Below are 18,113 nucleotides of genomic sequence, written 5' to 3'. Positions count from 1 at the left end.
TGTTTTAGTTTATGGCCACTACTCCTTGTCTTGTCACTGAGCACCACTGAAAAAGATTCTGATACCTTCCTCTAGGCACCCCCACCTTTGAGATATTATATGCATTAAGGTCCCCTTTCAGGCTTCTCTAGACTAAATAGGTCCAGCTCCCACAGTCTCCCCTCATGAGGGAGATTCTCCAGACCCCTCATCATCTTTGTGGCCTCTGCTGGACCCTCTGCAGTAGCTCCATGTCCTTTTTGAGCTGTGGAGACCAGAAGTGAACACAGCAGTCCAGATGCGGCCTCACTGGGCCTGCGGTGCAGGATCACGTCCCTCGACCTGCTGGCAGCGCTCTTCCTAGTGCATCCCAGGCTTCCGCGGGCGCTCCCGGCCGCAAGGGCACACCGCCGGCTGAAAGAACGAGAAGGCGCAGCCTGTGAGAAATCAGGGGGAAAGGACTCGTCCTATTGCTCGGCACCGCCGAGCAGAGCGCAACTCCCTCCTACCGACCCCCTTACAGCGCGGGCTCTGTCGCGACCCGCCTCCTGTCGCGACCCCGCCTGGCCCCGGCTGGCCCCGCCCCCGGCCGCGCGCACGGCGCGGAGCGCGGCCCGGGCCCGGCGGCGGCGAAATGGCGGCGTTGCGGGGCCCGGACGGGCCGTGGGTGCTGTGCCTGTGCCTGTGCGCGGCGCTGCTGCCGCGGCCGGCGCGGGGGCCTCACCGACGGGCTCTACTGCGGCCGCCGCGTCTGCTACGAGGTGCTGGGCGTCAGCCGGCAGGCCAGCAAGGCGGAGATCGCCCGCGCCTACCGGCAGCTGGCCCGGCAGTACCACCCCGACCGGTACCGCGGGGAGCCCGCGGGCGGCGGGGCCGGCGGCGCACAGGCGGCACACGAGAAGTTCCTGCTCATCGCCACCGCCTACGAGACCCTCAAGGTGAGAGAGCGGGACCGCCGCCGCGGCCGGAGCCGCTCCGGTAAGCAGTCAGGGAGGGGAGGAAAAACACCACGAAAAACCTCCTTCGGTAGCCAGCCCGGGAGTGCGGGGAGGAGGATGGAGTTCCCTTGGAAATCCCTTTGTGTTTAGGATTCGTTCTTTCGAAAAGATTTTATTTATTTTTAACGAGCCGGCTGGTCTTTATCTTAGAGGCATACCTTTAAAAGTAGCAGTGACCCGGGTAGCATATGGGATCTGTAAGGGAAGGCTAATCAGGGCAAAACATGTGTGATTTCGCAAAGATGGAGCCCCGGAATAGAAGAAAGAGACCTGTAAGTGTTTTAAGACTACAAGGAATTAAAAAAGGGAAGTCGTTTGGTGTTTTTTTTTTCTTTTGGAAGAGGAGTGTTGAATGGAATGCAGTTGAGTCTGTCAAAATTAAATTTCCTATCCCAAAATTATATGAGGGAGAATGAAGAAAAACACAGAGAAAATGAGAACAATGAGGTTTTGAAATGGCCTTCCATTGGACAGATTCCACAGCCCTGTAAACTAATTCTTAAAAGTTTTGTAAAACAATCTTGTAATAGGTTCTTCATATGAAAATCTTTTCCAGAACAATATTTATTAACTCCAGTCCATCTGGACTTCTCTTTCTGAAGTTAAAAATACTTATTGTGTGGATTTCAACTGCTTGTCTCCAGTTTTAAATGTCTTTCACACAGTGCCTGCTTGTTCATTTTAAGACTACATATGTCCTACTTAAATGGTCAGATAAGTCTGAGAACAAAATAATTGAGAATATAAGAAAAAGACCAAAGATCTTCCTCTGTGCTTCATACTCACTTGATCTACTGCCAGTTTTACAGCAGCATGGTCATTAATGCGATGTAAAACAAAGCTATAACAGAGTAAGTGAAAACAGGAACCTGAACCTGGATGTGTTTTTCATCTCATCCTGCAGGATGAAGAAACACGTAAAGATTATGACTACATGCTGGATCATCCTGAAGAGTATTACAGGCATTATTACCACTACTACAGCAGGAGATTGGCACCTAAAGTGGATGTCAGAATAGTGATCCTAGTTACCGTGTGTGCCATCTCTGTGTTTCAGGTAAAATTTCATGTTTACATCATTCTCTGAGTTTCTGAAGAGAGAGGTGTAGTGACAGTTCTCATAATGTGCCATTTAATAAAAAGTGAGGGTCTGTTCTTCTCTGCTGTGCTGAAGTTCTGCATGGTGTCCGTAACAATCCTGAAGTCAGAATGTACTGAGCAGATTTTTGACTGCCTTTGGTACCTTGAACAAAAGTAGAGATTATTTTCTTTTAATTTCACTGAGTCAAGTGTAGCTTTTCTGAAGAAGTTACGTAGTTCTTCCTGGCAGGCTCGGAATAGCCTGTTCTTGAGCACAGGCAGGACTAGTGCTCCAAATAATGGGTGTTGGTTTGTCAAGGTGCATAAGTCATTTTTTAAAAAACAGACTAATTGCAAATTAAATTCAAGACTCAATTCACATAGATGATCAGGAGTTTACTAAGATTTGAATCTCACACCTTTAAATCTTGAAACACCACAAGGATGAAGTCAGGAGAGAAGCAAATTCTCTTCAGCAGAGTTTACTCTGAAGGTGGTAGATCCAAGGTCAAGAAAGCAGCCTGTGTCTTAGATGAGAAAATTTGTGCTGTTGCTGACACATATTTAAGAGTAGGAAGATGCATGACTTTTCTTTGGGATCTGTTAGTTTACTGGCTCAAACATCATTAATAATACCCAAGAAGTTTGAGGTATAAAGATACAGCTTAGTCCATGGTGTAGGTCTCTCACGATTAGTGAGATATTGGAAGTTGAAATAACAAAACACGTTGATCAGAATTTGAGAGCTTGGAATAGTAAGTTCTAATGGGACATGCTACCAAATACCTAATTTCTCTGATTTTGTTCCAATGGCAAAAGTTTCATTTCACATCTTATTTCTTCATTTGGCTGTAAGTGGAGACACTTTCCTGCAGTTCACCTGCCAGATGATTGCAAATTCACTGTAAGCATCTCTGTAAACTGGTTTGCCTGTCTCGCTTTTTGTTGTTTCTGCTTCTTGGCCTTTGCTAAGGTGCCTGTGTGGTTTCTTCTATGATTTCCGTGCCTCATCTCATGTCATTTACAAGGCACTAGATGGGAACAACATCAGTTCTGAGCTGACCATGACAGTCATTGTGCTCCTGTCTTCAGAAGGAATCATTCTTGGGGTTGTGCTGTGCAGGGCCAGGAGTTGGACTTGACGATCCTTGTGGGTCCTTTCCACCTCAGGATATTCTCAGGATATTCTATGATTCTGTGTTCACCCAGGCAGTATATTCGTGGTTTCTTGTTTGGGTTCTTTTTCACCCCCACTGAAATTCAGAGGGCAGTTGGAGATCAGAGAGGGGTGTTGAATCTTGCAAAGTGAATCCTGTCAGGCAAATGAGATCATCACATACTTAATCCGTGTTTAATGAACAGTGGGTAACAATTGTATAATTAGACGTTCATATATTGGCTACTTTATTTATCACTCCAAGGAGTGGGGCTTCTGAGAATGGCTGGCACAGCCTGGCATTGACCTTCAGAAGTTGACGATCTTCTCATAAACAAAACCATTCAGAATAGTGCCTGCTTGTCCTTGGCTGTCACTGTAAATTGCTATGAGATACAGTTCTGTACATCTGTTTTCCAGGTGCTTTACTAAGTTCAGAGGAATGATTACAGCTTCTGTAATACCACAGTAGAACTGTTACCCTCAGTTTTTACCCTTATTATGATGTAACTGTGGTTAAAGGTGTGCGACAGCATTATGTCTTTTTTTTTTCCTGGCAAACCTCTAGATAGGAATGTGTCTGTATAAAAATAAGTTTTTTACTTTTACTGTTCTTAAATTACAGTTCTTCAGCTGGTGGAGTAGTTACAATGAAGCTATCAACTACTTAGCTACTGTACCAAAATACCGTATACAAGCCACTGAGATTGCTAGACAACAAGGTTTACTCAACAAGACTAAAGAAAAAGGAAAGAACAGGCGATCTAAAGAAGAAATTCGTGAAGAAGAGGAAGAAATTATCAAAGACATTATTAAAAATAAAATAGATATAAAGGGTGGTTATCAGAAGCCCAAGATATATGATATCCTTCTATTTCAGATCCTTCTTGCTCCTTTTTATTTGTGCAAATATGTGGTTTGGTACTGTTGGTGGATTTATTGTTTCACTATTAAAGGGCAGGAGTATGGTGTGGAAGAGAAGCTGTATATCATACGAAGGTACATGAAAATGTCTCAGTCTCAGTTTGACAGCTTAGAAGATCATCAAAAAGAGACCTTTCTTGAACGGCAGCTGTGGATACGAGAAAACTACGAGGTGGGTAGCTCTGGTGAAAAACTAATGTTAGTTACCCATTGCTCCCAGAGTAAGAACTGCCATCTTGTGAAGGTGCTTGGCATGGGTCTGTGCGAAGCATTGCTTCAATTTCAGCTATTACTTTCCAAATTGAAAACTGTGAGACAATCACTTGGTGTGTTTCCTTTGACTTCTTATGCACATGGCCTGGTAGACAACAGCTCCTGACTATGCCCATGGGTGTAGGAAAGGATTTGCTCAGTCAGAGGACATCTGTGTATGCGTACAAGATTCGGTTTAATCTGATGAAAGGCTTTCTTATAACAGTGTGTTATCATAAGGTTATTACAGGAGGTTGAAGACTATATTCTCCAAAAAGCAATAATTTGTAATAAGGATTACCCTGATTGTCTGAAACTCCTATGTCGTCAGTCTTCTAAGCTTAATTCCTAGCTCAGGGCTTTTTTTTTATTGTGGTTGTTGCTGTTGTTATTGTTTTGGGTTTTTCCCTAACTGTTTCTTGATAGTTCTTTGGCCATCAGTGAATCAGGGACTGTTCCTGCAGTGCTGAATACCTGTTCAAGTGAGGATGGTAAAAAAGACCACAACTGCTATTCTTGCCATGGATAGCCAGTTACTAAATAGTCAATATATAATTGTTGAGGTGTCTGTGAGAGCAGCAAAAGAACATTAACCACAGCATGGAGTTTGCAGTCCAGAATGATTTGGGATGCTGGGGCATGGCAGATTGAAAAAATACTCCCGATTGTTCTGCAGAGGTGCATCTGTGGGGCATCTGGGTGGGAGGTTTCTAAAGAAAAAATACAGACTTGGCCTGCTTAAGGGGAAGAGGAGATGCTGCTGCCCTGCATCTGCTGGGAAAAGAAATGGGATGGTGGCAGGACACCAAAGATAGGAGAATGCTTCTTCAAAAGAAGACAGGGGTGTATTACTCTACAAACCTGAAGAGGAAAATAGTAAAATAGATGCTAATATAAGGAAAGGACTAGCTGGCAGGTGCATATGCGTGTTCAGTTAGTAGGGGTTTGCTAGAAAACAATCTGGAAGTGCAAAAATTGAGCAATGCTACTAGTCAAAGCAGGTGTTACATGGAAAAGGTAAGATAGGATGGAGAAAAAATGTGGTGGTTTCTGATCCATGACGTTTTAACTAGTCATGTTTGGGTCACTGAATATAAAAGAGCTGCATTTGCCACAAGTGAAGTCTGTTTAGCCCACACTCATTTCCTGTTGTGGCCAGCTGCTGATTTTCAGTAAAGAATACATGAAAGTTGCACCTGTATAGTAATATTTATTTGGGATTTCCTGGAGAGAAAATAGTGTCTTTGTAGGTAATTGCTTTAATAAGTTTTTCTTTAATAAACTTACCTAGTCACTGGAATGCATTAAAGCTTTCAGTGTCTGCTGTGCCATCTGGTCAGCAGTTCACCAACATTTGCAGAAGATGGGGTTTTTTTGAAGCCACACGGACTCCTTCTCATTCCAGTATTACTGAAAATGGAGAATAATCATGCTTTATTCTCTTCTTGGGCTACTGGTGCTTTTGTGTGCCACTACCATATCCTTATTTGAAATGTAGTCATGTATTTTCTAGGCTGAAAAACATACTCTAAGTGTTTCTCCCCAAAAGCTTCTCTGTTCTTTCATTGTTGGAGATGTCTATTTGCATATTGTTCAGTTTTCTGGTGTCCCTTTCAGGATGGGAAAGATCAAGAATTCAATACATGGTTGCATCATGGAGCTACACAATATTTTTTTTCTGTTTTCTAATGATTCTTCACTGAATATTGAGATGGTGTATTTATGTAGCAATCTATAATATTTTTAAATCTTGTTCATGCATAGGAGAACTTTAAATTAAATTGCCTTCTGAGTCAGGAGAGGTCAGATGACACTGAGATGACATAAACATGTATGGTACTGAGATTGATGCTGGCTGTACCTACATAAACTGCCTTCCAGAATAAAAATGTAGGTGCTGTTGCTTTTTTTTTTTTTTAAGGACAATTGGCTTTGCTAGTAATTGTAGATTTCATTACAATGACACTACTTCTTGTCAGAAATGTAATTATTTGTCAGTTGGTATTGCAAATACTTCACACAGAGATGTTAACTTTGTTGAGAACCTTAATTAGGAATAAAAAGTTCCATAGCAGTATTCTGTTAGATAATGACTTTGAAATGGGAGAACTACAGTGAGGAACTGAACAGCTGCATTGAACAGCATGTGTGCTTAGGAGGGACTCCAAGTTTAGCTTTTGGAGCATTAGCCATTGCTTACTGTGTATTTGGTTCTGTTGAACGCATAAGCATCTAGTTCTTTGGAATAAAAGTTCTGGAGCTTGCAGTACCATCTTAAAGAGAGTAGTTCTGCTCTCAGCAAAAAAGGGGAGTATCTGGACTACGGCTCTTGGGCTGCAGGTGCTCTGACACTTTGTGTCAGCCAAGGTCTGCTTCCATGTTGCAATTCAGTCTTCTGTAAGAAAAATAAACTGGCAAATGGTTGAAGTATAAACACATCCCACTTCAGGCTGACTTAAGCTGTTTCTTCGGCCTTACTAAAATCTTCTCTCTGTCTATCAGGTCTATAAACGAGAACAAGAGGAGGAGTTAAAGAAGAAGATGGCCATGGATCCCCGATGGAAGCGATATCGGCGGTGGATGAGAAATGAAGGACCTGGAAGACTGACTTTTATTGATGATTAAAAGTTGACGAACAAAATGTGTGCTAATGTTGAAAGTGATTTGCAAAACTTTTCATTACGTCGTTCAGAGTTTTGTCTGCTGTGACTTAGCAGTGATCTAAAACTCAGGAATTTTAAATCAGGCTGAAGCATAATACAGGTTTACCATTTTTATAAATCAGACCTATTAAACAGGCTCAGCTCAATGTATATATGCCATTTACTTGGGGATCTCAGTATGGAATTCATTATTCCAAACAATGTATTTTTGCTAGATATGTCACATTCATCATCAATGGAACCATAACTCTAGTTTTTCTGAAAATATTCCTAGTTCAAACCTTGAAAGTCTTGTTTTTCCTCTTTAAATTGAAGGGTTCCTGCAAATGGACTCTGGAAATTCATAAAAAGGATTTCGAAGCAAGGACCATTTTCTGTTTTCCTCTCTTTTCTCCTACTTTTCAATCTAATTTCTAAGATGCCAAATTGGTTTTTTTTGATGTAAACAATATGGGGATTATACCAGACTACTGCTATTCCTGGATTTTATTTTTTGTGGGAATAAATGATGCATGATTGATCATCAGCGTGATGCAAACAAGCCTTAAGTCTTTGTTCTACAGAGTAATTCATGAAATAGTATGTTTAGATATTTTGTGTTCGTTTTTTCATCTTGTACATTGAATTACACCTGGTTGTTCAGAACAAGTATACCAGTGAAAATTAGTCTACTAAATGTGACATTTCTTTCACCAAAGTATTGGTTAAAGGGAAAAATGACCCTTTTATTAAAAAGGGCAATTTTGATGCCTTAAGTAAATAAAAATTTATATATGCACACTGAATTTGTTTTAAATTCTAAATCTAACGTATTCAATGTGTTTATCTCTTCTGATCAGACCTCGGAGTACTTAGAATAAATGATGCATAACAGCAGACTGTTTTCCTCTGTAACTCAGCCCAGGTCAGAGAGTTTCCATGATTTGCTGATAAAAGGGATTCTGTTACCTTATTTCTCCTCACTAATTTTACTGGGGAAGGGCAGATGGGAGCATAGTCTTTCGTTTGTCATTTATGACACCTGTAAAAGCAAGTTCCTCTGAAGGGAACTGCTGAAGATGGTGTGTGATGAGCTGCCTTCTGTGCAGATTGGTTCTGGGAGCACAGCTTTTGAACGTGCTGCTCCTGACAAAGCCCATAGTAGCTGAACATTTTAAAATGCAGATTAATTTTTGAAGCAAGAAGTTTCTTATTCTGCAAATGGGACCTGTCCTCATTCTTTGCAGAAGACTCTTCTTTATGCTTCTTTTGCTAGTTTACCTTTCACACACTTCTGGAATGTTTGTCTCAGTTTTCTGTTTAAAATAACACATGTTCAAAAGCATGATAGAAGCATTATGCTAAGTCTCTGTACGCAGTAGTAAAACTGAAGAGGAACTGCTAGATTTTCCCTTCTCTGTGGACTGTGTAGCAATAAACTTAATTCACTTTGTATTCAATTGTCAATTTAAATCTAAAAGTTGTAAAAGAAACTATATAGAATAAGCTGTGCTTGCTTTCATGGAATAATCTTGGGGGCACTGCAAAGATGCTTATGAAGTGAGAGACTGCAGCTTGGGTTTATTGCTGCTTCATCCCCCCAAAACACAGTCTCCTGTAAGAGTGGAAGGGGGAAGATTAGGTTGCTGTGGTAGAAGCAAAGAGTGAAGCACAAATAAAATGGTAAAAGAATGAGGCAGGGGTATGCAAGAGGATCTAATCCTGTGGCCTCAGTTTCACAGGGTAACAGCTCTGCAGCTGCTCCTGACCTTGTGCCTCATTTTGCTCTGCCCTTTCCCAAGTATCTGGGTTTTGCAAATATGCAGTAAAAACACAGATCTATTTTCCCTTTTTGCCTACCTTCCTTGTAACCATGATTAATTTCTTGACCTGACACTACAGTGGGAAATCAGTGCAGTGGAGGTACAGTATTTTCAGAGGACGGAACTCTATCTTTTGGCTGCAATGGTGTTTCATCTCTGTAACACTGTGGCCTGACACCAAGTGAGTGAAGAAGTCATCGGGTATCCTACAACCTTCTAGAAAGGAGCTAGCTAAGCTGGGAGTTCCCTCTTTGCTCAACATATGAGCCCTTTAAAAATAACCAGATGCAGACATCAATTCATGGAACGCACAAAAATTTGCTGGGCAGCAACACTGCAGTCACAACTTTGTGATGAAGGGTAGAAAAAACTCATATGTCTTTAGAAAGCTGTCAGCACTGCAGTGACACCTCGTTAGCTGAGGCTACTGAGCATTTCTAGCCTAACATGTCATTGGAGTTCTAAGTGGTGTCTTTTTTCGGGGCATAAATTTTCAGAGAGTGATGAGAGTTACAATATAGCCCAGTATAGCCAGTGTAGATTCAACTGACTTTAGAGAGAGGCATGTGCATGAATAAGTATTGCTGGTACGAGGTAATGGTGAGATTATAATGGGGAAAAGTGTGACCTTGGAGAAGATTCAGCATGAGTCCTTTCCATGACCATACTGAGGCTTTGAGGCACAAGAATGTGCGTGGCTTGTTGTCCCTATGGAATCAGAATCATTAAGAGTGGAAAAGCCTGATAGGATCATCAGGTCCAACCATCAAAGCAGCACCAGCACCATGTTCAGCACTAAACCATGTCGTCAAGTGCCGTATTCACAGGTTTTTTGGATGCTCCCAGGGATGGTGCCTCCACCACTTCCCTGGGCAGACTATTCCAGTGCTTTACAATCCTTTTCATGAAGAAATTTTTCCTAATATCTAAACTATACCTCCCCTGGTACAGCCTGAGATAATTTCTTCTTTTGTTACATGGGAGAAGAGACCAATTCCCCACCTCAATACCTTCCAGGCAGTTGCAGAGAGGGATAAGATCTCCACTGAGCCTCCTTTTCTCCAAGGTAAACAACTCCAGCTGCCTCAGCCACTCCTCACAGGACTTGTGCTCCAGACCCTTCACCAGATTTGTTGCCCTTCTCTGGACACGCTCTAGTGATGTGTTCAAACAGACTTCTCTGTATCTTTAAGCAGAATTCTCCATTCCTTCCTTTGATCTCTGTTGCAGATGGAAGCTGATGGTATCTTTCTCACCTTTAACCCTTCTTTTGAATACGAATAGATGTTATCAGGTGTGTTTAACAGGTGTTGCTTAATGCTTATGGAAAGCTTTTGTGTTTTACGTCCTGCTTGGCAATTGTTTAAGCCTGAGCTGCAGATCACATCCTAATTGGCACTCAACATAGGGCTCTGCCTGTCCTGATCTGAACTTTACTGGAAACTGAGTAGGGGGCACCTCTCCAGAACACCATCAGAGATCACGAGAGACAGGCCCATACAGGCTGTAACAAGTATTGCATAAGATTGCCAGGCTCAAAGACTATGCATTAGGTAGATGTTTACTATGTATTAGATAGGTCGGTTTTTGTAAACTTTAGTGTATACATTTCCTTGCTTTTTACGCTTTTGTGTGCTTGATTTGTGGAAAAACTTCCACTCTGCACCCCGCGCAAAATAATCGATGTCTCCTTTCTAATCCTGACTCTTTGTCCATGTTTAGAGAGTTCCTAAAGTTCAGCAACACCAGCACCTTGATATCTATCTTGAAGTAGGGGGCCCAGAACTGGGCCCAGGACTCGAGACATAGCCTCATCAGTACAGGGAGATAATCTCTTCCTTGGTCCTGCTGGTCTCTTTGTGTCTGATCCATGCCAGGATGCCACTGGCCTTCTTGGCCACATGGACACACTGCTGGCTCATGTTCTGCCACTGTCAACTGGCACTGCCAGATCCTTTTCTGCTGAGCAGCTTTCCAGCCATTCTTCCCCCAGCCTGTAGTGCTGCCTGGGGTTGTTGTGACCCAAGGGCAGCACCCAGCACTTGGTCTTGTTGAATCTCATACCATTGGCCTCAGCCCATTGATCCAGCCTGTCCAGACCCCTCTGCAGAGCCTTCCTGCCCTCCAGCAGATCAACACTCCCATCCAACCTGGTGTTATATATGAACTTGCTAAGGACTTGATCCTCTTGTCCAGGTAGTCAATGAAGATATTAAACAGGGCCAGCCCAAATACTGAGCCCTTGGGAACACCACTCATGACCAGCCACCTACTGGATTTAACTCCATTCACCACCACTTTCTGGGCCTGGCCATCCAGCCAGTTCTATACCCAGTGAAGAGTGCACTCATAAACATAATGAGCAGCCAGTTTATCCAGGAGAGTGCTATGGGAGATGGTGTCAAAGGCTTTACTAAAGTCCAGGTAGACAACATGCACAGCTTTTCCCTCATCCTCTAGTTGGCTCACCTTGTCATAGAAAGACATCAGGCTGGTCAAGCAGGACCTGCCTTCCACAGACCCATGCTGGCTGGGTCTGATCCCCTGTTTGTCCTGTCTTATGTTCAGAGCAACCATTTGAGGCTATAAGCTTCAACCCACTGACTTTTCAACAAGGCAGCAAACTAATGGCCGGCAAACCCCTGCCAAAAAGTGAAGGGACTTATTTATGGCCACTGGTGAAATGGTGATGAACAGTTTTGGGTGAGGATGAAACAACACTGGCAGCAGCTGCCAGGCAGTTTGAGTCATACAGCTGCCTGTGGGCAGAGGAGGATGCTTAGAACTCCATCTCTGTCAGTGTTAAGGGGCAAGTTTGACTGGGCTCTGAGCAACCTGATCTAGTGGGTGGCATCCCTGCCCAGGGCAGGGAGGGTTGAAACTAGATGATCTTTAGGATTTCTTCCAACCCAAACCATTCTTTGAGCCTATGGATTCCCTTTCATCTCTTCTTTCTTGCCCTCCTTTTTTTAATCTCACTTCTTTCCCCTCCCTTTTTCCTGCTCCTTTTCCCTCCCTTTTCCATTTTTTCTGCCCTTCCTTTTTTTTCCTTCGCCCTCATTTTTCTTCTTTGTCTTCCCTTTCCTCTTTTCCTTCCCCCTACTCTTTTTTGTTCCCTTTTCCTTTTTTCCCCCTCCCTTTCTCCCTCCCCCCCCTCCCCCTTTTTGTTTTGTTTCCTGTTCTTCGCTTTTATTTTTCTCCCCTTGCTGTCCTGTTTTAACCAACGACTTTTCGTCCCCCGAAGCACCTTTAGTCCCCACCCAGCGCCGCTAAGGGCGCCGCAGGCGGCAGCGCTCGGGGTTGTCCGTGGGGGTGTCCGTCGGCGTGTCCCCTCGGGGGGTGTCCGTCGGGGGTGTCCGTCGCGGGTGGCCGCCGCGCTGCGGGCGGAGCGCCGCGGCCCCTCCCCGGGGCGGAGGAGCGAGCCGAGCCCAGCCGAGCCTGCCGAGCCGCTCTGCCTGGCTGTGTCCTGCTCTGCTCCGCAGCCTCACGCCCTCCGTGTTCCCCTCGGGCTCGGCATGTCGTCGGGCGGCAGCCTGAGCACCATGCAGCGGCTGGTGGAGCAGCTAAAGCTGGAGGCGGCCGTGGAGAGGATCAAGGTGAGCGGGGGTGCCGGACTTGGGGCCGGGGGGAGGCGCGGGTGCTCTGACCTCCGCGGCGGGGCCGGGAGAGAATCCCCTCCTGCCCTTTCCTCCGCGTTGTCCACGCCCTGGGAAGGAAGGGGACGAGGGGTGCGTGTGCCCCGGGGGAGCTCGGAGCCCCAGCCCCGCGGGCGCGGTGAAGCGAGTGCTGTTCCCTGTAGAAGGAGCCGTGATAAATAATACAGTAGCCCCTCGTTAGTTCTGCACAAGCAAGCAGATAATCGGGAGTAGTTCCTCGCAGCGGAGCCAGGCGACTCCCCCCCGCTTCGGAGAGCTGGCAGGATCTGCAGGGGGAGGCAGCGCGGTGTGGTACCCGCTGGCACACTTGGAGAAGGCAGGCCATTTGCTACGCATGCATGAACCTTCTCCTGCTTGCATATTTCCAGACAAAGGCGGACTGGTGAGGCGATCCTGTCATCCGCCAGCTCCTCAGGTTTGGTGACTTGTCCAAGACAGCTCTTAGCTCGCAGCAGGTCTGGGGGAGTCCACAACTACTTTGCAAAAACGACTCTTTCCAACAACTCACAAAATCCAGCACAGTCTGTGAAGGGATGAAGGTCAAAATAATTTATATCCAGTGCTTTCCTCTTCTTTCATCACCTCCTTTCTTCGCCATTTTCTCTGGCCCGTCACAAAACATAGCTTCCTCAATCTGACAACAATGCCGGTACATTGAGTTGCAGGAACTTAGCTAATTGATTTAAAAAATAATTCAAAATACTTTTCCTCATTACTTCTGACTCTGGGCTGGTGAAAATTTGAAGTATTCATTGCAAGGTGAAACCACTATGGCTTTTGGATATCATCCTAATCAATTTGTTAATGTTAGTAAATTTTATTAGCACATTCTGAATCAGCAGTCACTACAAGTGACTGTGATTTATCACTGCAGTGATGTGTGGGAATCTGAGAAACAGCACGGTTCAGAGTACAAATGTAGACTCTTGTGGCAAGAGGGATATTGTCTAACATTGAAATGGTTGACCAAACCACCAGTTATTGCTGGTGCCCGGATCTCTGTTCCTGCTCATTTTGAGGAATATATACCCCCCCTCGCCCCATTGCGGGTTTTTTTTGTGGGTGGGGAGGGGGTATAAAATACATAGTTTATAGTTTGCAGGTACTTTGTGCCCATAACGTATTCTGGAACTGGACTTCCTATGTATTTATTATGTGTTTGCTTGTATTCCAGGGAGACTTGGCCTTGATTGGCCTCGGTCTCATTTTTCTTGCAGCATTGCACGCAGCAGTCTGTTTCCAAGTCTGCTGTTCTAGGAACCTGTTCATGGCTTTGAAATGACACATGATTAAAAATGTATCTTATAAAAAGTGTCATTTGGCTTTCTTGAGATACAGTGTAAAACTAATGAGGACTATATTCACCTGGGGAAAAACCACCTGGTTCAGTTTTAGCAGACACTGGTACAGGAGAAAACATTGTTTCGGCTACTTTGAATAGACAATGTGTTTCCAGACGGAAGAAGGCTATGAAAGGATTTTTAAAAATACATTTCATACTACAAAGTTCCATGGTGATTTTGTTTACTCTGCCAGCTGAAAAAGCAGACAGGAAAAATATTTTCAGAAAGAGGAAACTGAGTAGAAAGAAGTACCCACACACATCTTGCACACAGGAGGCTGTTGCAGGGAGCGTGGTTGTCGTGTGATGAAATATGGCAGAAACCCTTGTACTTTTTATGTGAACTGAAGGAATGAAGAATTTTTTGGGGCATAGGTAGGGCTAAGAGTAGATCTGGTTTGTAAAAAAAAAAATAAATAAAAAATTATACCAGTATAATATAGCTTAGTATGTGCTGGAAAGTTTGATAGGAAAGTGCAAGGAAATGCTGTGAGGAACTGCTAACTCTCCCAGAAAAGATCTCCACGCAGCCTTGGCCTGATCAGTGTTGGCAGGTGGCATCTCTGTGGTGCACAGTCACGTACCAGCAAGGGTACCAGCTGTGGTCGAGGCAAGGGGGGTAGTGCTGCATGGGGTCCAAGGGACTGCAGGACACCCCTGCAGCCTCTAGAAAGGTTCTCCTCAAGTAAGGAAGAAGTGACGAAGCCCACTGATGTAGCAGGAATCCTTACTTCTCCCTGTACTCTGCCCAAGAGAACCTGGGAAGCTGAGGAGAAATGCTCCTCACAGCTTCTCCCTGAAGTGCTGACAACAGCCAAGTAAATTTGGGCAGTACCAGGTTGAGTGTCTTGGAGGAGATCATGGAGGAGAGTTGGAAGGTGGTGAGCAGGAGAGCAGCAAAACAGCAAATGTGCTAGGCCAGATTTCCCATGTACTTCTAGATGCTGTTAGATGGGATGGCCCATCCATCCCAGGGGCTCCTGGGTGGCCCCTTTAGACAGGAGGCTGGGAAGTGTGGGTGGTCCTTCTGGTTATTGTTTTGGCAACCCTGCAAAGTTGTGTAGGAAGAAAAATCACTATTTCAGGAGTCCTGTAACAAATCAGAGGTAAGCTAAGAGGGGAACTTGTATTCCCATCAATATGGTCTGTTATTTCCTTTTATAAAAAACCTATCAGATGGCATGGATTTTGACAGTTCCATGCAGCTATTCCTAGTGTGTGTCTGGGACATTGTGAATTCCTCTACATTGATCTTCAAGAATACAGGTACATGACTGACTTGCCATCCACAGGGAGAGCAGGGGAGTTCAGTGCTGAGGACATCTTATCTTTGGGATCCTAGGCTTGTTCTGCAGCTCTGGACTCTCCTCTTTGGGGCCAGAATATGGATTTGAAGTTCTGAATTCACTGCTGGGGGAAGGTGACAATTTGGACGGTCTTAAAAAGCTTTACATCCTCCTCTTCTTTCTTTCATTCCTTAGTATGGTTTGTGTTGCTTAAAAGTTTGGAAATTAAAATCCTTTTAATAAATTATCTGAGAATCAAAGAGTTCAGATATAAACCTGAAAAAAAGTAGATTGGAAAATACTGTGGTCAGGTCTCGGTGCATTTTAATGAGGACAATTTGCATCACACTTGAACCTCAGTCCTCTGCACTTTCCTGGCTCATCACTAGCCTAGTATTTCATGCATGGTTCCTCAGAGCTTTGTAAATGTGCTTCTGTTCTGATTTACTTGGTGTTTTAGAATCCAAGAACTGACTTGGCTGCACTCCAGCTCTGTTTGATAATAGCTCTTCAAGAGGAAATGCCTAGTAGATGCTTATGAATGAATTAGTTTCCTCTCCGGGTTTGTTTTTCCTTTTCAGGTCTCTCAGGCAGCTGCAGAACTCCAGCAGTACTGTATGCAAAATGCCTGCAAAGATGCCTTGCTTGTTGGGGTTCCTGCGGGGAGCAATCCCTTCCGAGAACCCCGATCCTGTGCTCTACTCTGAAAACAGGTAATAAAGTCACAGATACCATGACAACCACTCTGATTTGAAACTCAAGCCCTTTGCAGGGACAAAGAAACATGGTGATAGTTGTTTAAATGTTGAGTTCTTCGTGGATAAGTGTTTATCATTTCCCTACTGGCTCTGCAAGTGGTTTTCTGTTTCTTTTAGGTGTGGCAGTTGAAGCATGTTTTTTTCCCACATGTCCTTCTAGAAGTGTTTTTTTTGTGAGTTGGGTTTTTTTTGTTAGGATAGTTGTATTTTTGTGTTTGAGCAACTCTAGAGTCCTTAGCAGCATCCAAACTAATTAAAATTGTCCAAGACACACAGTTGTGTTTGACACAGACAGACAAAAAACCCAGTCACATCCCCAGCCTGGAGAAGACAAAGCTGTAGCAGTTGCATGTGTTGTGATAACTAGTTCACAGCTTAAACAAGAACCTTGTTAAAATACATTTGGTCTTCAATGTCATCTTGCAGTTTATTTGGCTATGTCTGTCCTTAAGCTCTTTCTGTTCTTACTGTTGGTACAGCACCAAAAGTGATGGAAGCAAAGAGGAGCTGAGGCATTCTGTAATCCCATCCTTTTTTGGCACAGGTCTAAGGGATGAGCTACTCCCTAAACTCTGCCTTAGCACTCTGCCTGGCTTGTACCCATGTAACACCTGCAGAGTACATGGGTGGGTGACCATCCAGCATCTGCAAATCTTTGGGATCCAGTTCTGTGATTCCCACTCCGGCCTCTCCCGTTAGTCGTACAGGTTATCAGTGATTGCAGCAGGAGAAAGAAACGCCATGCATGCCAGTAGCCCTAGGCAGGACCACACCATAACTGGGAAAATCTATTTCTTCTGTGTGACAAATGAATGTGGAAGTAGGATATTTAGAAGGGTTACTCTTCTTTAAAAGAAAAAAATAAAAATAGTTCCTGCTAAAGAGCTGAAAAATCTGCAAAGAGAGGAAGAGCCACTGAATTCTGTTCCTTCTTTGAGAGTACTGTCAAATACAAAAGGAATGTTTTCTTAAGGGCAGAATTTAGGCTAGAACATAAAATCTTCCCCTTCCTGCTGCCAGGGTTCCTGAGCTTGCAGATGAGCTTTTGCCTCATCAGTAGCGTGGCTTTGATTGTTGCTACATAGGTTTAACAAACAGGTTTGAACCTAAAGGGAGAGAACAACTGGACATGAGATGCTATTCTGGAAAAAACTTGGCAGGGGAGAAGCAAAAGTAGATTTTCTTAATTTAGGTGCTACCCTTAATTATTCATGCAAATAAGATAAAATTCACAGTGACTGTTGCATGTGTTCTTCTGTTACTGAAACAGCCTTTCTACCTTTTCTTTTTTTTGGCAGTCTCTGTGTGTATGGATGTATGTATTGTAGGATTCAACTTTGATCCCATCATTCAGATAGGTTACAAAATATTTTCACAAGAGTTTGATGATTAATTTATTATGCTTTGAGAAATGCATAGCTCAGCCCAGGATGTTTTTTAGTATTTTTTTGCTAATAGATAAAATATGAAGTTTATTATTATTTTGTTATCTTAGGATCATAAGAAAATCAGAGCAAAGTAAAAAAGCCAATAAGAAATGTTATGATATGCAAGGATACCAATATCCAACAAAGAAAGGTTATTCATGTTTTCTTCAGTGCGAAGGAGCTTTTCTGTTGTAATTTGTAAAAGAAAGCTTAGGAAGAAGGCATTTAATAAATCTTTTCTTTTTTCCTCTTATAGGGAAGGTCATCGGAGAATTGCCTTCAAGCATGACATGAATAATAACTGCCTTTCCTTCACAAGAAAAGTCTCCCTTTGTGTCCTGACTTTTATGTGGCTAAAAACAGTGTCCTAGATATTTATTCGTTTGTTCTTGTGAATCTGTATTCCACTATCTTTTGGTAATACTTTTAAAGTTTTTTAATGTAACTGTATTAGGGTGGGTTCGAAGCATACTGAAAACTGTAACACCATTGAAATCTCAACAAAAAAGCCCAATATTTATTTCAAAGAAGTGGCCGAAGTAAACGGGAACCGAGAGAAAGAGAAAACGATGAGGAAATACGACACCCTACTCACTCAGGTGTCATTCATGGGGGATCTTACCAACTCCGATTGCCATAAAATCCTCTGCAGCAGCTGCGTTTTTCGGAGGGTTAGCAGCTCACACACAGCAGGCGTCCCCACTAAAGACAGCTTGGTCCTTCATGTGGAGCAAGCTACCCCAAAAAACGAGCTGTCTGCTTTTATACAATCAACTGAGCACATCTGCCT

At 43.7% G+C, this 18,113-nt stretch overlaps 2 protein-coding genes across 2 annotated transcripts; both read left to right on the top strand.

Annotated features, from left to right (window-relative positions):
• The first annotated feature begins 613 nt into the window (after positions 1-613).
• DNAJC25 (DnaJ heat shock protein family (Hsp40) member C25) lies at positions 614-7,928 on the top strand. Its single transcript, XM_018086078.3, is given in 5 exon segments — positions 614-694; positions 696-917; positions 1,882-2,034; positions 3,839-4,309; positions 6,892-7,928. Coding segments are annotated over 5 exon segments (1,050 nt in total). The 3' UTR covers positions 7,015-7,928.
• A 4,378-nt stretch (positions 7,929-12,306) lies between these two features.
• GNG10 (G protein subunit gamma 10) lies at positions 12,307-17,646 on the top strand. Its single transcript, XM_008923267.4, has 3 exons — positions 12,307-12,450; positions 15,720-15,851; positions 17,580-17,646. Exons 1-2 carry the CDS (start codon positions 12,370-12,372, stop codon positions 15,843-15,845), a joined length of 207 nt encoding a protein of 68 aa, XP_008921515.1. The 5' UTR covers positions 12,307-12,369; the 3' UTR covers positions 15,846-15,851; positions 17,580-17,646.
• The last annotated feature ends 467 nt before the right edge of the window (positions 17,647-18,113 follow it).

The sequence above is a fragment of the Manacus vitellinus genome, unplaced genomic scaffold, assembly GCF_001715985.3.
Source record: "Manacus vitellinus isolate BGI_N305 unplaced genomic scaffold, ASM171598v3 scaffold_9_pilon, whole genome shotgun sequence".
Lineage (NCBI taxonomy): Eukaryota > Metazoa > Chordata > Aves > Passeriformes > Pipridae > Manacus > Manacus vitellinus.
The sequence above is the reverse complement of the archived record's forward strand: the minus strand, read 5'-3'. Positions and strand labels throughout refer to the sequence as shown.

Excerpts from the sequence above, each read along its gene's own strand:
- GNG10 (XM_008923267.4), top strand. The coding sequence starts at position 12,370 with ATGTCGTCGGGCGGCAGCCTGAGCACCATGCAGCGGCTGGTGGAGCAG. Across the intron at positions 12,451-15,719 it reads CGGCCGTGGAGAGGATCAAG|GTCTCTCAGGCAGCTGCAGA; the intron begins GTGAGCGGGGGT and ends TTTCCTTTTCAG.